The sequence below is a fragment of the Poecilia latipinna genome, unplaced genomic scaffold (assembly GCF_001443285.1).
Source record: "Poecilia latipinna isolate Pla-1442-1.1 unplaced genomic scaffold, P_latipinna-1.0 Scaffold270, whole genome shotgun sequence".
Taxonomy (NCBI): Eukaryota; Metazoa; Chordata; class Actinopteri; order Cyprinodontiformes; family Poeciliidae; genus Poecilia; species Poecilia latipinna.
In genome coordinates this window covers 271,388-295,283 of record NW_015112886.1, presented here as the reverse complement: position 1 = coordinate 295,283, position 23,896 = coordinate 271,388, and the positions used below count along the sequence as shown (strand labels likewise).

At 38.9% G+C, this 23,896-nt stretch overlaps 1 protein-coding gene across 1 annotated transcript in view; it reads left to right on the top strand.

Moving 5' to 3' along the window:
- The window catches only part of LOC106948043 (cGMP-inhibited 3',5'-cyclic phosphodiesterase A-like), a 63,037-nt gene that overhangs the window by 26,355 nt on the left and 12,786 nt on the right, over window positions 1–23,896 (top strand). The window contains exons 2-13 of the mRNA XM_015033482.1: window positions 11,894–12,139; window positions 16,666–16,811; window positions 16,886–17,004; window positions 17,091–17,334; window positions 17,412–17,488; window positions 17,587–17,783; window positions 17,884–18,021; window positions 19,207–19,318; window positions 21,521–21,628; window positions 22,282–22,481; window positions 23,133–23,336; window positions 23,482–23,643. Coding sequence (XP_014888968.1) covers window positions 11,894–12,139; window positions 16,666–16,811; window positions 16,886–17,004; window positions 17,091–17,334; window positions 17,412–17,488; window positions 17,587–17,783; window positions 17,884–18,021; window positions 19,207–19,318; window positions 21,521–21,628; window positions 22,282–22,481; window positions 23,133–23,336; window positions 23,482–23,643 — 1,953 coding nt within the window. The remainder of the gene's footprint in view (window positions 1–11,893; window positions 12,140–16,665; window positions 16,812–16,885; window positions 17,005–17,090; window positions 17,335–17,411; window positions 17,489–17,586; window positions 17,784–17,883; window positions 18,022–19,206; window positions 19,319–21,520; window positions 21,629–22,281; window positions 22,482–23,132; window positions 23,337–23,481; window positions 23,644–23,896) is intronic.

Below are 23,896 nucleotides of genomic sequence, written 5' to 3'. Positions count from 1 at the left end.
TATATATATATATATATATATATATATATATATATATTTATTTATATATATATATATATATATATATTTATATATTTTTTTTTTTTTTTTACAAAATTCAATGTATTTACGATTCAAGTACTTCAACCACTATAAGCAACAGTACTGTTTTGTGTGGCCCCTTTTAACCCATTGTCATAATGGAAGCATTTGTCTGGAGCTTTATGTTCTCCAACATTTGAGGACATACGGTATGTTACAGCTTTCTGACTTTCCTATAGAAGTGCTACAATCAGTTTGAAGTTTGCACTTTGAGTAAGCAATTGAAAAACTTCATTTCATTTAGATTTCTCTGTAAAGATGTCCTGGTTTGGTATAGTTGTCTTGTTGCATAGCAAAACTTAAACGAAGCTAACGCTGTTTTTTAAATACTTTGTGATTTTGAAGTTCCAAGTTCCTGTGGCTGAATTGTGATCCCTCCACCGCATTAGGTCAGTGCTAAAAACATAAAAACATACTAAAACTGCTAAAAACATTTTGATGACTTCACCACCATTAGTGGAGATCTGGAATATATATTTGCACTAGTTTGATAGACATGACTTCCCTATTGGACAGAAGTCGGTATGATAAGAGGATTAAACAAGAAGTCCAGAACAATATTCATCTTAAACTTTTTTTTGTGTGTGTGTGTGTGTGTCCTCCTGGATGGATTACAGATTCACTCTTGAAGTAATCTCGGTAATTTCCTGAAGAAGTTCAACACTAGTCCATATTTTCTCCATTTGTGGGTAATAGCTTTTAATGTTTTGCTTGAGTCTGGAAGCCTTAAAAAGTGCTTTGTCACCCTTTCATGACAAATAGTTTCTCAGATCTTAGTTTCTCATCTGTTCTTGAATTTCAGACCGGTTGGAGATTTAACTTTTTTTAAAGATCTGGCAGTAAACAGATTTCATAAAACTAAATGAAATAAATGTGGTAAATCACAGTTACTTCACTATGCAACAAAGGGGGCAATTGTATTTTCAGATGAGGGTAAACTGATATTGATAACTTATTTTTTTGTTTTTGTGTTAACTCGGGTTCTCTTAGTGTGATTCTAAAATTTGCTTGATGAAATAAAACGCAGAAAATGCAAAAACATTGCTTTTTCACACAACTGTACATAAAGACAGAAGATATTTAATTGCTTTTTCATTTTTTTATTGTTTCCATTGCATAACATATTTAAGCCAAGTTTGTGTGATCATATCTAATAATATTTTTGTTTTCATCTTCTACATTTGCATAAATATAATTAGTCTGCACTTAATCTTTTATCTGCAAGAACAGTTGCTGATCGGTGTGGATTCTGGGTCCGGCTTGCTGTTTTTTTTTTTGTTTTTTTTTCTGACTCCGTACTCTTGAGTCGTGACACGGAGCATGTGTCTCAGTGCACCCCTATGTCTCAGTGCCGCTGTGGGAGTTTGTGTGGAAGGGAGCACATTAGCAGACACGTAAACATTCATTTGTAAATGTCTAGCAGTCTCTATTTGTCACACAGCAGCGTGTCACGGGATAATTACAGAATTATAGAGCTCCGAGTAAATTTTACAAAACATTTTAAAAAGTTGGAATGCATTTTAATCACTGATGTCAGTATTATCTAGTTTTAAAGTACTTCAGCATAATCCGCCCCAGCTTGGGTTGGACAAAACAGTACATTTTTTTGGATGTCTTTTGTGGTTTTTCAAAAGCTGCCTGATTGTTTTCAAATGGCAAATGAACATGAAAACTGTGAAGGACAAGCATAATGCAATACATACTGGGCAATGTTTGTCCTCAATTATTTTAAAAAAATAATTCATGTCTTTGTGAATTTGATATTTTTAAAGCTTAGAACGATTAAGTCTCTTCATCTGTGCAGAACATCTTTTTCAAATCCTTGCTAAATACTGAGGTATTTTGCAAGGAATGAGGAAAAAATGTCCCTGGATATTCAAAGCTTGAAGCTAGAAGACTTTAAGCTGCACCTGCAATGAAAGTTACTTCTACAAAGTATTGACTTTGAGTTCTCAATAGAAATGCTCACAAACTCTTCAGATTTTCTTTTGTAAAGACTCTGGAAAAGCAGGCATTACTATTTATTCTTTTAATGGTGTTTTATTGCAGTTTTATTCTTTTCCCATATATTATTTAAAGCATTATTTTATGTTTTGGTCAATTGTACACTTTGCTGAACAACAGATTTGTTTGAAAGCACTACATAAGAAGGATTGCTGTTGATAAAACTGGGTTAACATCTCCTCCGCTGTTTGTATTCCCAGCTTTGATCAATTGCAATAAATTACCTTCTTTTGTCTGTTTATTATAAACTATAGTTATAAAACTATGTTTCTTGACAAGGTTAAAAGAAATGCCTTATTGTTGAACATGATCGGAACTGGTGAAAGGTTTTTGACAAAAGTTTTAAGCTTGTTTATCATAAACTGTAATTTACATTTTTGTTTGAAAATGTGTGAGCCTTACATTTAATAAATGCTTTAATGTACAAGTTCATAAAATCTATTGCTATGATGAGAAATACAGACGACAGATAAACTGAGACGTCACTATGGACACATGTAAACTCAGTACCTGGATGACAACAGACACAGCTCCCCCTGCAGAGCGTTCTGTGAATACATGCTGGTTGACACTGCAACAGGAAAAAAAAAAACAAACAAAAAAAACAACTATGTGCATCTATTCTTGATTTTAAAGATTATCTTTTTTTGCGAAAACTGGTCAAATGAAACTAGTATTGGTATAATTGCAAACGCTGGAGCCGTAAATTTACAGGTTAAGAAGTGAATTTACAGATTTTTCAAGCCTATTCTAAACTCTGCAACAGATCTCCCAGAAGAGGATTTAATAGACCGCGGGGAGATGAAGGCCTAGGGTAAAAGGAGGCAGAGATGGTGAACTGAAATGGCATTGTTAGTTTAATATTGTGTATTTCAAACAGAAAATAGTTGAAAAGCATCAGAGATTGAGTATAAATTATGACGGAGCGATCTGTGATTCAGCACGCCTCTGTTTGTCGTTCTTCCAAACAACCTTGCTCCAGTCCCTGGGCGTTAACATTAAACACAGATCCGCTGAATTAGAAAGATTATCTCATCTGCCATTCAAGATGCAAAGTCATCTTCACTGGATAACAATGCCACTGCCGGGTCATTCCCTCGGTTTTAACTTGGACTACCAACTTTGACTAACACAAAAACATACCGCTGGACTGGACAGTCACTTCCTGGTTCTTCAAAATAAAACTGCTCACACATTATGCTTGTCAATATCGCCCTAATTACTACATAGCTCATCCCTCTGCAACCACCAGTCCAGTGGTGGAGGGTCTACTTTTCTGCCTTGATGATTCATTTTAAAAACCTTTGGAAAACTTGAGGAACTAATTGTGGAGACTATTTTCAGTGCTTGGCTTTTAGATGTGGTTTCAAACCCTTCCTCTGTACTCTAACATGGTATGTACAAGGGTGAACTGTAAGAGCTCTGAAATAATAACCTAAGTCACTGAAGCTCACTATGTGACAAACTGCAGCTAAAATCGTGTTAGTAGGTGTTATTTTTAGAGACCGAACCAGTTTCTAAAAACGTGAGCTCTTAACTTACTGTCGTTAAATAACAAGGCAAACACTCAGGCAACCACATTCTTATCCAATTCGATGCTTCTCATTTACAGATATGAAATCATAAGAAATCTGAGTAACTTCCTCAAGTTTTTATCTGCGGCGTTTTTCCAGAGACAAATGTGACATTTCGTGTAGATTGTAAGAGCATGGATGGATCAGTGAATAAAACGCCAGGCTATGTTTTGGAAGCTTGGGAAACAAATTTCCACTCTGAAGTAATTCTCTTCTGATTTAGAACAAAACCGTATCACCAATTAATCCTCATTTTAAGCTCTTTTCATGTAAACCGGCCCAACTTCTGTCTCGTTTCCACTGGGCGGTACGGTACAGGTCATTGTTTTTCAGTACGCTATTTTGACTGCTTCCATCGTAAAAGTGGCACATACAGCCGACCTGTATTGTAGGTCTACAGGACAACGGTACAGTTTGTGTGGAACTACATGCGTCACACAACACAGTCCGATGATTCGGAGAGAGCAAAACTTCATCACTTGCGACAAGCCCAAGACTTACTGGTGCGTCACGTTGTCACCGCACTCGTATGGCGCCACGTTAGGCGTTTAACCCTTACTGCCCAGTGAGAGTCCAACCAACTGGTGGTGGAAATGCTCCTTTGAATACAGCAGACCACAATATAGTACCGAACCGAATATAGACAGCTCTGTTTCCTTGCGAGTTCAGCTCCCATTTGACAATTTGATTGCAGATATGCGATTTGCTGAGTTTTCTTTGCTCCATCGGTTGTTATCAACCTCACTCGTCACCCTCCAGTTTGTGCTCTCAGATCTGCACAACATCTGATGCAACCAGACCTCAGGGTGGGAGACACAACAGCTTCACAACTGTGGAATAACCTGAGAATCAAAAAAAGATTTGTCAGCATAATCACCCAGAAAACCACTTGAATCTGAACTGTTCCTTCTGATCTGGATTTCATTACCCTTCGTATTTGTATCTTCTAATATGGATTAAAAACAATTGATTTTGCTTTTTATCTCATTTTGTTTGATTTGCAGAAAATGTTTGTCACTACAGTAGCTGTTAGCAACATGAAATGTAGGTCAGGAGTGTGCACTTTACAGTACTGCTGTCACACTGCATGACGTGTGTTCTGTATTTAGGTGTCAATTTGACTTAAGCATTCACTCTTGAGGAAACGGCAGCTATCTCTGTCTATATGTTGAAATTACCTCTCTTGTATTTTTTGGAGAAATATTTCTGCAGCTCAATGTATTTGTCTAACACAGTTCTCAAAGTTAAATTGAGCTTATCAAATTAAATTGCATTCTTTTCTTTGAAAACAAAAATATTTGTAAAGCGATCTTACAGATCAGGGTTGTAGTGGGTGAGGAGTCAGCAGAGATGTATGTAGATCAGCCTTCAAGCATTATGGGTGATGTGTCCTTTTCTTTGTTTCCGTCAGTAGTGGCTGCTCTTCTTTTATAAATAGATGGGTTGACGGAGGAGGAGTGTCGTGAACGAGGGACAGCGAAATGACAAAACCGATTTTACACTCAGTGTGGTTCAGAATCGGGAGGGAGATGAAGATCTGGTTTTCAATGTATCCTTCATGATTGATCTAGTAAAGCTAAAAAAAAATAAAAATAAAAATAATCTAAATAAAAATGACTGGTACTTTTAGTGACATTGTGTTGTGGAATTTAAATGTAATTATTTCACAAACAAACAAAAAAAATAGCTATAATGATTTGTTACTTTAGCTATTTTTAAAAGTTGATTTTATAATTTTTGGTTTAAGTTTCTAAGAGTCGTCATGGAAATGACCAAAGAACCAGCTGTGGCTCCGGAGTCACAGGTTGCAGATCCCTGGGCTGGACGTCACTCGTAGCATTTCTTAAGATTAGTCATTTGGCATTTTAAATCAAGCTTTTCAGATTACAAAACAAAAACAACAAAGTTAATCAAACTTGTTCAAATAAAGCAAGTTTTCTTCCAATGGTCATCATGCAGCTGTAGCTTTAATGAAAGGAATTGCTGCAAATCACATGGACTGTTTGTTGTGAATCAATGACTTTTTTCAATTTCCTGATGCAGAAAAGGACTTTTCCAATAGCACATCTCGGTCTCTGCTTGGTTGTCAAGCTTGGTTGTCAAGCATCAGCCGGCGATGCACTCGACAAGTAGCAGGGGTAGTGTAACAGTGGTCAACTGAGCCCCAAACAACTATTTTATGGTCCATGAACATTTTGATCTTTGTCCTTGTCCCGTTGTAACCTGGCAACCAGGTAGTTTTCAGAGCAAGAGACTTCCAAGTGCTGCAGGTCTCCTCATCGTTGATCCCTTGTAATTGGCAGATGGGAGTGGTGGGGCGGGTGAGAGGATGGAGGGAGGTTTGTGAAGCGTCAGAGGAGAAGAGAGGAGAAAGTCAGTGGAGAGCTGGAGAAGGCAAGGAAGTGCTTGGGCTAAAAGCTTGCAGCTTTGGTTTTTGATTAAAAAAAAAAAAAATGTTTTTCTTAATGAGTTAGCCAGCAGCCTAGTCGTGTGTATATCCAAAGGAATCGGTTTCAGCTTCACGGCTGGGCAGCTCAGACACAAATGATGCAGCGGAGGCACTCAGCCAGTACGTTGGGGCGACATCAGGACAATGCCCACCTCTCCAAACAGGTTCAGTATGGGGTTTTTCTTTTTCAACCTCGCTGTTAGCGGTTTCACTTAGTGTATATGTGTGTGTGTATGTGTGCGTGTGTATATGGAGTGTGTGTAGAAAGCTATCTAATCAGTGAGGAAGAGATGGTTTAAATGGGATGACTTGAAGCTGAGTCTAAATTAAGCTTGTAGTTTTTAGGTCAATTACGCCTGTGAGAAACTAGTGATGACAGTGCTGAGGGAGTCAGTGCCACTATTGTTCTTGGGTGTGTGGTCGTCTATTTGTTAAGAAGTTTGTCTAATGAGGGCGCGCGTGTGTGTGTGTGTGTGTGTGTGTTAACTGTGCCTCAAAATACGCATGGTATCTCTTTCCAACACATACATACATAGCATGCCGTATTAATCTGTACTCAGACTTAAATAAACAATGTGTATTGACGTGACAACAGATTTACTCATTGTGAATCAGAGTTAGATTTATTTAGAATCTAAGATAAAAATTATTTTATAATGTAGGATATCAATTATTTCAGCCTGACATCGAGAAGAATCTCAAGAGAGCCGTGTCTCTATATACTGTGGGATTCTTAATAATAAATCAATAGGTGTATTTGTTGAGGAGTCGTCTCAAGGACCTGAGTTCCAAGCCTTTCTACAAATGAGCAATGCTATCCACTGCAGTTTTACATTTACAGCGACTAGACTGCAATATTCGACTGTGGAGGAGCTCAGCTGGTGAGCTGGAGTTGAGTTGCTCTCCTTTTCACTTGACTGGCCATGGCTGTCACTACTTTTCTCTTTATCTCTCCTTCTCTGCTTCACTCCCATCTGCCTTTCTGCCTGATCTGCCTACATACTTCCTAACTGCCTCTCTGGAGAGAGCTGGGGTCGAGAGGGAAATCTGGGATGGAGGAAGTAGAAAGTCTAAAAAAAAAAAAAAAAAAAAAGAAAGAAATAAAAAAGCTGTAGAAGGAAATGAGAGATCGTGTTTGTCGTTTTTATTATTTAGAACAGTTTTATAATGGAGAACGGTTACTTTTTCTTGCTCCTATCCTATTGTTTAATCATTTCTAATCTGGATTAATTTTATCTGAAATATCGCATTAATAGTTCAATTTTCCCTAAAGTTGAACTGCGAGTTTCACCCTGAAGTAGGCGAAATTTCTCTAAAGAAATTCTTTGCATCTATTTGCATGTTTTTATTTTATATTCTGGAACAAGTTCTCTTAAAATGGTCAAACGCCAAGCATGTGCAGTGTCTCTGCAATTTGCACCCCTGGTGAAGAGTTGTAAAACATCTTAAATATATCAATCTTTAAACTCACTAGGAGCGTACTACAATTTGCTACAGTTCTCTACCAAAACGGTTTGTTGTTTTTTTCCACATTGCTGACTGTCTTAGTCAGCTTGAACTCAAGATGAACCTGGACTCTCCTCCAGCCTCACTTGTTAAAGTTTTGGTTTTAAAGGTTTTGTTACTCTCTACATAAATACAGAGTAACAAAATGTTGAGACGTTCTTCTAGTGGAGATTTACTTACAACCTTCAACTGCAATGTGCATTGAACAAGCAAAGCGTACCGCTCCAAAGGCCGCACCACGTTAAATGTTAACAGGCACACAGATAACTCGTTAGCATCTTTAGCACCACAGTAAACATACATTGGTTTGTCAACTGTTGCCTTAGAAGGGAAGAATGCAGTTTTTGGCTGAAAAAGCGAAAACGTATTCAAAAATTCAGTCAATGTACTCATAACGTGTTTCTGAAAAAGTAGCATTGCACTCACTGCACATAGTCAGGTGCATAGAAACATCTGCAGAAACAGGGCTTCATATCACAGTGAGGTGCGATTGTTTTATCTCCACTACTGAATGGCTTTTATAGATTGTTGGGAATTGAATTATGCTAATCCTGAATAAAAGTTGGGATTTTTTTTTAAGAGTCTCAGCAAGGACTCACTGCAGTTAATAGTTCAGTTCAGTGGCGGATCATACAGAAACACCTATACAAGGCATTTTGTCATTCTAAGAAACATTTTAAATGCTTAGTGTCTTGGGATAAAGCAACATATTTTTGTCAAAGTGATACCAAGAACTAAGTATTTGATGTTTTATTTTGAAGTAGGATGTGAATTAGTTCTCGACCTGTAATCTGCTAAATATAAAAGAATAACAATAATCTCTGCCACTTTAAAATCATTTATCTAATTTAGAAAAATTAGTCAGTGATAGAGTGACGGACAAGACAAGAGTTTGTAAGTGGCAACAATGGCTAGCTAAATGATTTCTGCTAGCAATGCTAAAGCTAGCATCTGCTTACACTTGGTGCTAAACTAAGGAGATTTTTTTTTTTTTTCACTTAGATCTGGACTGAAGTTGTACACATCTGGTTCAAAATCAAACACTGCCATTGCGGTCAAAAACTGGTCCTTGACCATGTCAGAGGCGTCTTAACCTGAGCTAAGGACAAAAGAAGCTGGACTGTTGTGCAGTGGTCCAGAGTCCTGGTTTCAAATGAAAGTAAATTCTTCATTTCATTTGGAAATCAAGGTCCGAGGGTGTGGAGGAAGAGTGGGGCGGCACAGAATCCACATTGCTTTTCAGTCCCGTGTGAAGTTTCCACAGTCAGTGATGGTTTGGGGTGCTGTGCCATCTGCTGGTGTTGCTCCACTGTCAACAATCAATGCAGTCAACTACCAGAAAATCTTAGCGCACTTCATGCTTCCCTCTGCTGATAAACTGTATGGAGAAGCTGATTATGGTTCCTGCCCACACAGCCATAGGTACTAAAAACTGCTTCGGTGACCGTGGCGTTCCTGTCCTTCATTGGCCAGCCGTCTCCCCTGACTTGAACCTCAGATAATTTATGGGCTGTTGTCAAGAGAACAATGAAATGTTTAGGTTTAATTTTACTGACATAGTTCTTTTAACTGGAAGTGATTTTAACCTTTTGGAGTGGCCCAGTCAGAGACCTTTCTCGAATCAGATAGATAATCCATGGACAGACCTAAATATGAGGATGACTGCAGGGAGGCTTTCCAGCCTTAAATACTTGGAGCCCATCTCCAAAAAATAAGCTATGAAAATACCAGTGGAAACATGTAAAAAGCAGTGATTGTAAGAGGGGTTTGAGTGAGGGATTTGACAGATTTTTTTTCAGTGATTATTGAGAAGATTGATAACCTTTAATGTTCCATTTAAAAAAAAATAAATATAATCTAAAGCAGATGATAGATTGTAGATTTTTATTCAAAGTATATGCTTCTTTTTTTTATTACCTTTTGAGACTCTGTACCAGTTTGACAAGGAAACACTGACTCTACTGTAAATCATCTCTGATGTACCTCTTGATGTTGCTGCTGTAGCTTGACAAGAGATCCAAATCAGCTGTTCTATTCTTAGTAGCCTGATATGCACAAATCTTATTTCCTTTATCTATGCACATCAGAGGCCAGGGTTTGATATTGTCTTCTGTTACAGTGCACCGCCTTTTGTTGTGGGATTATGACCCAGCTTTCTGCGTGCAGCATGCACTGTATTACCCTGAAAGCCTGACAGGGCTGATCCCAAGAGGCACCCCTGGTACATTCATGCCTGTGCGTCCACGCAAACACACAAACGCACACACAGCTCCCACTGTTGATTCACTCACTGACCATCACTCCCCCTGCTGTATCCTGTGGGTCTTTATGCTGGGAGGAATCAATAACCTTTTCCCTCGTCTTCTCTCTCCACTGTGACTACCAGAGCAGCGCTCAGCGGCTCTCAGTCAGCTGCATGTTGTTCTGAAAGCACTGACAAAATGGGACACACCGCTACTACAGGCTGATTTAGATGTTAAAAACGGGGTAGCGTAACATCCGAGAACGGCAGGAAAAGTGTCGTAAAACAGCGGCAACACCCAAATCTTTGAGCGCGAGTGGGCGGGTGTCTATAGACACACATAAATTCATCCTAGTATCCCACTTCCTCTATGACATTAGCTGCACAGAGTCCATTACTGCCAGGTAATAGGTGAATGTCACAATAGCAGGATGTCATAAAGCTCTGGAGTGGTCTAATGGATTTTGTTCGGGTTGAGGTGACACATGTACTGCGTGTGCGCGCGCACAAAGACCCAAGCTTTAATAAGAAACGACATAGTTCCAGCATCAGATTATAGTTTCGAAAAGCGAGCGCAGCCTGCATGTGGAAGGTAACTTGGAGAATGATGTCTCGTCTTGTCTGGAGAAACTTTGGGCGGTTCTGGTTCTTTAATCCTTTTTGTGTCTCCCTTTTGCTCCTCTTCGCGCAATTTTTTATGCTTTACGGGGACGTGAGAGGAGGTACCCAACTTGCACTTTGAGAGGGAAAAAAAATAATAAAAAATAATAAAAAATTACAACTGACATCACAAAGGGAGTGGAGAAGTTTGGAGCTCATACAAAGCAAGTGACAAGAGCAGAGACCGTTGCCAGTTGCTGAGCCTCGTAGCCTCGGGGGGGCAGACAGATGGGCGATCGGAGGCTTATGGATGTACTGATCATGTGAGCGCATTCGCTTCAAAAGCTGGCGCAGAGCGGCGGAGAGATACAGGAGGAGAGCAGAAGTGGAGAGTGGAAAACAGGCTTTGATTTCTGAGTTTCATAAGCTTGGCTCGATGCCCTTTTTAGCCGAGATAAATAAGTGAACATTTTCATTAATTAATTAAAGCTTTTGTTTTAAGTTTTTTTTTTTTTTTTAAAGAAATATCAACCGTTCCTGTCGAGGTGTACCGATCAAAGTTTTGTAATTGATTTCTAATCTCCAGTTTAGTGAGATTCTGTTTTCTGTTTTCACTTTGTTTTCCTTGCATGTAATGGTTGGCAGAAACCAATTTTAATGTGAATTAATGTAGAAGCCATTGCATCATAAAAAATGTAATAAGTGAGTAATAACTGAGAGTGCTTAATAAGCTAGTTATACGTATAGCTACCAAATCTAACAGTCACTCTTTCAGAAGACGGAAACTTTGAAAATTGTCCAATTTAAAGAGGATCTTAATGGACATTTCATAACCCATTTCATCAATCTAAAACAAAACTTTTTATGTTCGCAACACAGTCCACATAGTCCGATTAGAAGACACCACTATAAGTAAGCACAATTATTATACAAATCAAAATATGCCTTCAGAAAAAAAAAACAGCTGATGCACATGACCTTGAACTAAAGGCTACCTCAGATTTATTCATCACTGATGAATCTAAGGCAGTCTTTCTCACTTCTGGTCCTCAGGCACCACTGCCCTGAATGTTTTAGGTGTTTTTCCCCTCTGCCACATGCCTGACTTGAATAAGTGGGTGACTAACAGGATTCTTTAGCACTTGATGGCACGTAGAGGAGGTCATTCAATCATTTGAAGCAGGTATTCAGGAACAGAGATGCATGTAAAAGGGTTATTTCCATGAAGGTACTGGATCTGCTGATGCTTTCTTTATTTGTTCTTCACTAACCTACCGCTACCATATAATTACACAATAAGCAAGATACAGCTGTGCTTGTTGGACTGGTTGAAGACAAACACACACAGACGCTCTGATTCAGAGTTTGCAGATAAACTCATTGACTTTTAATACCTAAATAAACATCAAACAACTTGTTTTTCCCTCTTCCTTCCAGTCATTGGGCACCAGCGTGGTGGTGGACATCGCAGTGATGGGAGAAGCCCACGGCATGATCTCAGACCTGCTGGCCGACCCCTCCCTGCCTCCGAACACCTGCAGCTCTCTGAAAGCTGTCAGCAACCTCCTCAGCACCCAGATCAACATCCAGCCACTCCATCGGCCCCGCATCCCCACAGACCCCCACGCCTGCTCCGACTCAGAGGATGGGCCGGAAAGACCCGAGAGACTGGCCATCCCAAAGGTTAATATTTGACTTCTTAAGATTTCACAGTTGAAAATTAGTGATTTTTCTGAACCCCTCTTCCCCCCGAAAAAAAAAACAGAAAATGTTTGATTTTGGAACCAATATTAGGTTTGTGTAAAACAGGAATGACATATTGTCAGTAGTCTAGTCAAAGTACCAATATCCAATTAATATTCTAAGTCAGGTGTTGGGCTTAGGCGTCATCATAATTTGAAACTAATTTTTTGTTATTCTAAGTAAAAATAGCTGACTTTCCTCTCTTAATTTTCGCTCTGTCATAGCAGCATGTACCCCATGTTGTTTTATGGTGAGCTGCTGAAACATATATCTATAAAAAAATATTTTTGTAGCTGGTTGGAAATCAGAATTGCCAGCATGCAGTTCTGATTGGCAATCAGATGAGAATTATCCTGTTGTGGTAACAAAAAAAACACACAAAAAAAAAGATAAACAAGAATAAATGCATCCATGGTGAGAAACCTTCAAATAAATCCTCACTGCACATATCTGTTGAATAATCTGAGTTTCAGGTGGTTTTATTTTGTTACTCTAGAGAGCAGCAAGTTACCTGTCACACATCATTAAGCTTGTTTTCATCCATTTGTTCATTTATCTGTCATCCCCTCGCCTGCTCCTGTCCATTTTATTATTTGAACATCATTTGTTGTTCCAGCTTTTTTATTATTTTCTAGACTTTTCTACTGTTTGTTGACTTTCTGCTAGTTGGTAAGTAATAAATCACCAGCTATTATTGACTTTGTTTATATCATAGCAAACTGCATCAGATAACTACAGTGAGAGATGTTATCTGCAAGCCCACATGCATGCCTTGAGTTTATGCGCTTTGATTAGCATGTTTACCTTAGTGATGAGACTAAATTTGTGAAGTGGCAACTCCACAATTCAATTCAATTCAATTGAACACTGCCAATCCACCTCATTTGCTCCTCCTTAAATCTCTGGCAAGCCAGGCAAAGAGATGTTGTTGCCAGGGAGATGAACTTTGCCCATTATGATTGGTGGAAGAGATTATTTGAACTTCCTGCATCCACGGAGCCTCCTTTTCAACTCTTCTGGGATTTGGGGTCATAGTTGAGGTATTATTTGACCGTTTGAGTTTCTAATCAGCTTCTCCCTTTTGTAAAAACTGCATGTTACTGCCAGTTACCAGTCATAACAACTCTCCAAAGGTATAAAAGTAAAAACAAAAACCCTTCCATTTGCACAGCATTCAAAACCAGACGGAGTAATTGTCCAAACATGCGATGCTTCAACCAAAATACGACAACAACAACAAAAGAATGCCTGTGTTGTGTCATGTTCAGGTTCGGGCATCTAGACATAAAAACCTGAGGATAGAATCTTTGGCACTTTGGGTATGTTCCAGGTGTATCCCGTCCCTGCATAAATTACACTCAAACTTCACTTCATTGCACTGTTAATGTGGTTCTAATGACCCAAAAGCCTCTGGATGGCTTAATAATGTTTGACAAGGCCGGCGCTTCAAACTGTAAGCAGGTGTTCGAGGCAGAGAGAAAACTAAATAAAGCGTGTGATGTAGTACAGGATACCTGGAAAGTGAGTAGCTGCTTTAAACCTGCTTGAGTGCACTGAACTGTTTAGTACATGTACTGAATCTCAATGATCAGGGGAGGGGGATTTGAGAATCTGGTCGTCTTTCTCACAAAAAAACAAGGTAACTTGAGGCTAACGAGTGATTTTTGAGATTTTCTCGTATATAAATGTACAGAGGCTTGACAAAACCATTCACACAACTTTAGTTTTTATTTTATTTTCTTACATTCTATCTATGTAGGGGACTTTTTTTTTTCTTTTGCATTCCCTCACAATGAATATTGCGTCCCATCACAATAAATTAACAAGTACACCCTGGTCTGTTTTGTATACAGTCATAGTGACAACAAATGTCAATTTAAAACTGCATAGATACACATTTCAAGAGCTTCAGTGAAAATGTGTTTCTACATCCTTCACTCTTTGGTAGAGAAACTGGTTGAACATCGTTTATGTAAGATGGAGATGGGACTGCATATGGTAACGACCCTTAGTTAATCATGCAGGCTGCCAAAGTGAAAAAGACACAATCAAAATTGTCAGACAACTTTATTACCCTGTGAAAATAACTCAAAAATAGTCCCAATACTTTGGATGTATGTTTTCATTCTTTCTTTTCTTCATATAGGAAAGTTTATATTTATACCTTAGAAGGAATGGAAAGAAAAACCCCATGATGGACCTGTTTTGCTTTCACAAAGATCTAAATCTTCAGATATTTCATGAACTAAACCTTACAAAACATTACATTATATAATCAGAGAACCAACCATTAGGTCTCTGGTAATTTTGGAAGAAATTGAGCCAAATATCAAGCAGTTCTGGAGGAAAACCTTTTAGAAGCTGTCAAAAATAAATAAAAAAATAAATAAATAAATAAATAAGACTGTTGTTGATGTTCACCGTCCAGCAAGATAACAACCCAAAACATACACCCAGGCTTCCAAAGGAACAGATCAGTTAAAAACATAATTATATGTTAAAATGGCCCAGTCAAAGTCGAAACCTAAATCCAACATAGAATATGTGGCAAGACTTCAAAATGGATATTAACAGGGACTCTAGATTGAGATTGACCTATTTTGCAGCAGAGAATTTGCAAAATAATAATAAAAAAAGACACATAGTTGGTGGGTGAGAAGTAGATTTATGAACTTAAATTGTGGCTCAGGTTACTAGTATAGGGACAACAATTCACAACTATAGTTTTCATGGGCAAATGTTGAGAGGTAGAATTCAGTTTAAATAATAAAAAGGTGATAAAACAGAAGTAGATGCAACATGAAACAGGTCTTCACCCTCTGCATGTTGTTTGACAAATCAGATCAAAGAGACAAGCAAAAGAAAAACTGTAGACCCCTGATATTTGCGATGGGAAATTGATAAAACAGACTAACACAAGTGAATGCATCATGGGACATCCTCTAGGAGTTCAGGCCCAAAGCTGTGTTACCATAGGAATAGCTCAGGGTCACCTCCCTTAAGCCTTGCTTCCTGTTCCACTTTTAGAAATGAGAACCATAAGGAAACCTGCTGCATGAAGACAGAGAGATGTACACAACTGTGAGCTTTTGGTGTTACATTGGAGCTTTGCAAATAAAACTTACACATGCGAAGAAATATGCATTTAACAAAAAGACACTAAATCCAAACCTCTTCTGCTGTCTACATCAAATGTGCATATCTTTGGTCTGACGAAAATCACAAAATCCACAAAATGACAGCGCTGCATTGGTGAAAGCTGAATGTAATGTTTGTTTCAGGGTTTAACACCATAACCACAATCTACTGCTATGGAAAAGCAAGTTTTTCTTTTTTCTTTTTCGTCTACAATTCTACAATTCATTTAAAATACCAGAGACAAATATGATAGTCCAAAATCTTCACTTGTTCTATTTTAACAATTTTTAGTAGATTCGGTTTAGTTTATTCATTCCTTATTTAAGTCTAAGCTTGATTCTTTTGGTTTTGCTGACACAAGGGAGCAACTAGAATTCTAACGTTTTGTCAGTCACGTAACCATCTAGGAAAAATCATGTTTCATTTCTTGCGTAGTCCTGTATTAACTTTTCATCACAGCACTTTGCACTGCAGGGGTTCCTTCATACTTCTGCCTCTGCTCGGATTGTGTTTGCGTACCTGAGACAAAAGTATGCTTAAACAGGAACATTGTGGTCTGTCTCTTTGTTTGTGTTACATTTAGATAGGGCTTTCACCTGGTTTATACTGTTTCTAAACATTTCACAAGGTGGGAGTATACAGAGCGAGGGGTGGTTGAACATTCCTCTTTGCACAATCTATCTGGTTTATAGAAAGTCCTTGGTAGTCACCAGTACTCTCTTCTCTTTAACATCGTCAGAGGATTTCTTTAGGACTAAGTCTGGGGGCTAGAATAGCCATGGAGCAAAGTTTGGTTTCTGTTTGGTGAACTGTTTTTCGTGTTTATTTTGCCATATGTTTTGAGTTATTATCCTGTTGACAATCCTGAAATCCATTTTTAGTTTTCTGCCAGGGGCCACCAGAATTGAATAAAAAATGCACTGCTTCCTCAAAGAGTTTATGATGCCATGCACCATAACAAGGTTTCCTGAACTCTGGAAGAGACCAACAGCATTAAAAACCTTCCACAATATTTAGCACAGTTGTTGTTCGACACCAGGTACACCTGGAGTGTTTGTCACTGTTCGTTTCATCTGACCAAAGCAGGCTCCAGCTAAAATGCCTGGTGAAGGACTAACATTGCACTTCACCACATACATTCCCTAACAAGGTGGAGGGACAGGGGAAACTCGTCAGAGTGAATGTTTATTTAAAAAAACAAAAACACTGTATGCTCTTAATTCTACTTTAAAATCCCACTAGAATAAACTAAAGTTTGTTCTCCTGTGAAATAGTTGCAGGAGTGTGATGCAGATGTTTTTACTTGCCCCTGTTTATTTGCCCTGCAGCGTCTCAGAAGGAGTCTGCCCCCAGGATTGCTGAGAAGAATTTCATCCACCTGGACCACGACCACATCGGCCACGGGGCTGCCCACCATCGAGCCGGGCCCCGTACGGCGAGATCGCTCAGCCAGCATCAAACACACTGTGGACAGGTAATCGCCTCACCACTTTGAACAAGACATGACTGACTTTGACTTCCGGATCTGACTAAATTGTCTTATCAAAGCGGTGACTCCTGGAACAACCCATTGATGATAACCATCTCAAAGAGCCGCTCCATGTCAGCCTCCTACACTGCCCCTGGCACTTCCAACCACCTCTACAGCAAACCACTGGGAAGACCAGGTGTGTGGACGATTCTGGCCCTTTGAGCTCTTCTTTTCAATGACTCCATTTAACCTGGGAAACAATCTTTTTTTTTTTTCTTTCAGGTTTCCCTCCCTCCAACGTATCACCTCTGGGCTCTCCGTGTCGATCTCCTGCTGTCCAGGGAACGCCCATCTCCAGTCCGACGATAAAAACGTTTTCAGTTCAGCTTCCTGAGCTGGCCAGGCCACCGACAGAGCAAGTTCCTGTGTCTGTTGCCCCCAAGAGCCATCACAGAGCCTTAACTCACAGCCAGAGTGCGCCAAGCTCCACCACCATTCACTGGCGACCTCCATCACTCTGCGGCAGGTAAAATCCAGGCAGTTGTGCTCTCCTAAGCTAAATACAAAATGTAAGCAGATATATCTCTGTGTTTTCATACTTAGCTGTGGCAGGCCGTTCAACAATCGACTAATCAATGGAGTAGAATCGGGCAGTAAACCAGGCAGAATACCGCATCCAGGTACTGCCCAAGAAACATCTCACAGAAACAGTCAAAATACAAACGGTAGCTAAGATTTAGAGCAGGACATTTCTGATTCTGTGTAATCCCCTCTCCAGATGAGCGCATTGTAGCTTCCTCAGATTACGACAGCACCTACGACAGCACTTACGAGACCAACCACAGTGACAGCAGCGACTTTGCACAAAACGACGACGAAGGAGAAGGAGGCAAGAAGCTGCCCGAAGTCAGGGAAGGCTGTAGAGAGTGTCCGCTGGAGTGCATTGTTCTTCACCCACTCCTACCATCCCCAGAGGTAAACGATTTTACTGGGTCTAACAGTATAACCAGGCGGTGTAGGCCCCTTGAAGATGAACAGAGTCAGAGCTGTGTCTGGCTTTACATTCACCTGTCAGGACAAGTCAGCGTCTGCCCCGGAGAGTCCGGTCATGCCGGGTCTGGAACCCCTGATGAGTCAGCTCAACAATTGGAACTTCCCCATTTTCAGCCTTGTGGAGAAGACTGATGGCAAAACAGGCTGCATCCTAAGCCAGGTACAAACAGCATGCATGGCAATATTTAGGATGAATAAATGTAACCGAACGAAAGGCTGCAAACTAATAGAAATGTCCACATTCAGTTCAGCTGCAATACTCACTCACTATTGGGATCTTTTGATGTGTGAGGACTAATATAAGTTGGAACACAATAGCTAACTAGATGGAACATGATAGAAACTTTAAAAAGTTTTTAGAAATAAAAATGCAAAAATATGGCTCACATTTGTGTTCAGCGGTCCAATTACAGCCAAGCATCTTTTGAGATATTTATCCACCAGTTTTGGGCAAGTAGTGAAGGCTTCCCCAATTTGTCTTTTTAACACGACACAATCTCACATCACACAGATTCATTTTTAAGTCTTGCTCCAGATTCTCAGATTGATTTCTTCCAGTATCACTCTGTATTCAGCTTCACCTACAGTATCTTCCCATCAACTTTGACCCTGCCTCTGCTGAGGAGAAGCATTACGTACATCACAGTTAAATTGTTCTAAATTGCCAATACATTAAATAACATGATTTGAATTTACTTTGAACTAAATTTGCAGACTGGTCAGATGTTTATATTTAGCTTCCAGTGTGGGTAGCAGCAGCTGTTTGCACTTGAACTTTTTAAGAAAACAGCTTTGGAAAAGGAAAAGAAAAGAAATGTATCTCTTACACTTAAGTACAGTGTAAGAACCAATATACTTTATTCCTGCTGTTTGCTCATTAACAGGGCTTCCCAGAACAGCTGTCTACATAATGAGACTGAATTAAACACAGGTAGACATTTATTAAGGTAATTAATTGTACTGGACTGTAGTGTTATCAGTTACAGAAGAGAGCTGAATACTAGTGCCTGCATTAAATTTTATGTTTTTATTTGTAGATATCTGTTTGACAGAGATGATTTCTATGTGGAATAATCTCTGTTTTTTTATTCAGACCTGTCTGAGGACTCAAGCTGCTTCCCAGCTCTTTTGCAGATCAATAAAACATCAGAAGTGCCATGAATTGATGAATAAACTAGATCATCAAGGCACATGAATTTAATATATCTTTCCTAACACTTTAGTGAATAGTGTTAAAAGACTTACAGGTCAACATTCTGTGTTAGATAGGTCAATAAATTATTTGAGAGTAGTAATTTAAACGCTTATTCAGATTCTCAGTGGTGTTTATGTTCTTGTTTCTCAGGTCACTTATCGGCTTTTTGAGGACACTGGCCTGTTTGAGACCTTCAAGATTCCCATTAAAGAGTTTATGAACTACTTCCATGCCTTGGAGAACGGCTACCGGGATATACCTTGTGAGTAGAGTAGACTGTCCCAATACAGCTTAAAATAAAAAAAATAAAAAATAAAAAAAAACAAGTGCAGCAATACATTTAGCAGCCACAAGGTGGATGCATTGCTCATGTAATAACACTCCCTCACCTGATCTATTCAGTCTGTGTGTTTAATGCAACTCTGCAAATAGGTTGCAGACATGAAGTTAAGCACAGATGGATCTTTTTAATTCATTTAAAGTTCAGCAGTTAATATATACTCTCACAACCATCAAAACATGTAAAACAAAACCAACAGCAGGAGTTAACAGAGCAGGTATTAATTGGAGTTTAGATATTTAGATGTTGAATGCACTGACTTTAGTTTGGTAGAAGATAAAATGGCTCGCAATAATGTAAATTACTCAGCCCCTTAGACGGTTTACTCATTTCTGCTTTTGGAAATCAGTGAACAAAATGTGGCTTTTTTTTCACACAAAAAAGTTTGTGTTTTTCTCACAAAGAACATTTACAAGCTAAAACCTTGTCAAAGGAAAATCTGAGTGTTTAGTAGATGCACCATTGGCTGCAGTTCCAGTATGGTGTCTGTGTGGATAGCTTTCAGTCAGGCTTGCACATCTGGACTCTGCAGTTTTACTCAATTTCTGAGTAGCTTTAGTTGGATTCTTCAAATTGTTTTTTTTTTTTTTTTTTTTTTTTTTTTTTTTTTTTGCTGGAAAATAAATGTTCTCTGGAGCCGTAGTTCTCTTGCAGATGGAAGCAATTTGTCCTCAGCTGCGTTTTGGCCTCATAAAACTGAAGAACTTTCTTCTACCTGACCGTGGAGTCTATTTGAGCCTTGTTATGAGTTTTCGTCAGCAGTGCTTTTCTAATTTCCGCTCTCCCATAAAGCTTTAAATTGTGAAAAGCTGGGCTACGGTTATTGTCTGCAGTCTCCTCCATCTCAGCTGCTGAAGCTGGTAACTCCTTCAGTGTAGTCAGAGCTGTCATGGTGGCCTCTTTCACTCGTCTCCTTCTTGCATGATCATTCAGTTTGTGAGTACGGGGCAATATTCCTTCCATTTCTTGTTGAGGGATTTAATTGAAACCCAAGGGATGCTCAGTGTACTGGAGATTGTTTGTATCCACACCCTGACTTATACTTTTCTGTAACCTTTTCTTTGATTTCCTAGTAGTGTTCTTTTGTTTTCATGCTGTATTGGCAGCCAGCATGAAAATAATATATTATTAAGTAAATGGAAATTTTCAGACGCAGGTGTCTTTATACAATAATCGCTGGAGACACACTCACTGCGCTCATAATGAGACTACTATCACCAATTGGTTGGACCTCTGTTGAATTAGGTCAATGGGGATGAATAATAATACAATCACACATGTACAGTATTAAAATTGTACATCGGCTTTGGTTTTACTCAATATAGTCAAGGTTTTTTTAACCTATGACGAAAATCCATGAAGTTATTTTTGCTAAGTCACAATCATGTTAGTTCTGAATATGTTTTCTTCCTCAAAGCTTTCTGTAAGTACATCTGGAGGGTCTGAGAACTCATTTTAAAGTAGGGCATCAGCATGTATCCCATTAAACATGGGGCACAAATAGAAGTTTACCAGAATAAGGTGATTGTGTTATCCATGCACAATCAAAAGTCCTCACTTAGGGTTTTATTTACAGTACATCACTAAAATCTCAAATGGCAAAGATGCCTCTCTTGGGCTATTTAAATAAAACATCTGTGAAACTTCATGTAATTTAATAAAGTCTCTTAAATCAGTTAATGAATCAATCAACTCATTTTGTGAATTCTGGTGGTTAATTTTCTTCACACGCTGCATTCACGTTTGTCCTGATTGTCTTATTGTTCTCATGTTGATTATACATTAAAAATAGCGCAGTCAATGAAGCCTTTTTGTTTCAGTCCAGATTATTCTAAATCTCTGCTCCCACTCTTTCTGTTTGTGTTATATTTTTTTTAATATTTTGAACAAATTTCCCTACTAAGTTCTTGAATCCTCTAGGCCTCGTTTTAGCTACCTTCTACTGTCCCTTTCTAAACAATCCAACTAAATAAGTATTGGATTATTATTTTATTATTATTTAACCTCCTCATTAATTTAATGCAGTCACATAAATCATCGTGTTGCCTTGAAGTTATGTGATTGTAAATTGCTGCTTTACTGCAGGAATTCGTTGAATTAGCGCTTTGGTTCTTTTCCTTTCAGATCACAACCGGATCCACGCGACTGATGTGCTGCACGCCGTGTGGTACCTCACCACGCAGCCTGTGCCGGGCCTGCCCATCCTGCCCACTGAGAATGGGATTCACACTGGTGCGCTGTGTCTAACAGTAGTCATTTCCTATGGATACACTTCTAGAGTTTTCCCTCTTCGTTACATTTAGTTGAAACATCTAATTCAAACTGAGATCTCGTAAAGCAGTGGTTTATTTTTGATGTTAATAAAATACTCTAAAAATGTGATGCAAAGACAGATCAATGTAAAATATAAAAATCCTCAGTCAAATCTAATAATATCTATCAGATTGACGACTACCTCAAAATGTCCCAGCAGAACTTCCATTGGTAAACAGCTGAATCTGGATAACACAATGCATACTCAACCTCTTTGCATCCTTGGTCAGAATTACATAAATTAAAATCAATAATGTTGATAATGCAAGGAGACAAAGTAGAAATAAATACAGTTTCCTCACTGTCTATAGTGACTTTATGCTAAATTCTTTAATCGAAATGTAAATCTTGGACATAGCAAACCCATTGGATAGAGTGTAAAAGCAAACAAAAATAGTGCTATTTTTATTTTATTTTCTTCTCATTTCAGCAGGATTGTCAGTGTATCTCTTGAGTCCATCAGAATTGCTAAAGACGACGGGCTGAACGTGTCAGATTATCAATTAAAGTGCTGCAGGTAAAACAAAGAAGAGAGAGGAGTTTGTTGATTTTGTGTTTCTTGCTGTGTTCAGACTCGGTGAACAACATTACGCCTAGAGCGCCCGGCTTCCTGGTGTCCAAGATGAGCTCTGTGTCGGAAGACGGCTACAGCTCCCTGTCTGGTCTAATTCCAGCCCTGGAGCTCATGGCCCTCTATGTAGCTGCCGCCATGCATGACTACGACCACCCTGGAAGAACAAACGCCTTTCTGGTTGCCACAAGCGCACCACAGGTACATGAACGTACCATCCTGGCAGAGAGAGAGAGGGATCGACACTGGCAAAGGTTTAGTCTTTGTAGGTTGCAGATTAATCTAGGATTAACCGCACTAATAAGGACGTAAATAAGAGTATGATAAAACTCAAGCTGCAAGATGTTTATTAGTTGGAAAACATTATGACTACTCAAGGCCAAGACTAGCAACTGTTCTTAGCAATTTTTTTTAAATCTCTAAGGTTACAAAGTCTGAAAAGTCTATAATTAGTTTAAATTTGTAATTTGTCTATTTATCTCTTCACTCATGATTCTATTATCCATTCATCGATTCTTGTGTTCAACCATTCATGTGTTCGTTCATCATCCATCCATCAGTCCATCCGTCCGTTTATTAAAAAAGCTTATGCAATCTGTTCTTCATCTAAAGTTACCATTATTTTTGGTACTTTTAGTCCTACATAATTACTTTATAACAAACATGAATGTAGATACAAACTATCAGCTAGCAGAACAATTCTGTGAAGTCACTTCACCAGTCAAATGAATCGGGGTTGTTTTAACAGCTAAGCCCAAGTCATTCTTATTAGGCTGTAATAATGTAATGAACCCCTGTGAATTATTGAACACTGTGTCAAGTTGTGTGTTTTTCTCCCTTCCTTTGCTGCAGGCTCTTCTGTACAACGACAGGTCGGTGCTGGAAAACCATCATGCGGCCGCAGCGTGGAACCTCTTCATGTCTCGACCAGAGTTCAACTTCCTGGTGAATCTTGAACACGTGGAGTTCAAGCGGTTCCGCTTTCTTGTCATTGAAGCAATCCTGGCTACTGACCTCAAAAAGCACTTTGACTTCCTCGCTGAATTTAATGCAAAGGTAAATAACCGTTTTTTTTTGTTTTGTTTTGTTTTGTTTTGTTTTACCTAACCTTGCTTGATTGGTTAACTCTTTCTGGATTATCTTACACAATAAGCAACATGTTTTTCTTTGGGGGGGGGGGTTTGCCCATCTTTCTTCTCAGGTTGGTGATGAAGGAGTATCTGGCATTGACTGGACCAATGAGAATGACCGATTGCTGGTGTGCCAGATGTGCATCAAGCTAGCTGATGTCAATGGACCTTTGAAGAATAAGGAGCTACATCTGCAGTGGACAGAAGGGATTGTCAACGAGTTCTATGAACAAGTGAGTTTATGAAAAATATCTGCAGCCTAATTGGTAGGAAGAGATTAAATCACAGAAATATATTTTTAAAGGAAAAGCAGGGGTTGCATACTTTAAAGCTACGATCCAGAATTTTCTACAAAATTGATCAAAGTCTTGGGGATCACCAGTTCATGTTTTGCCAAATGTGAGATGGACTTGCGTGTCCTTTTAGTTGGCAGTGGGTTTTGGATTCCATGTTGCCATGAACCGTTTCTGATATTTATAACAAAGG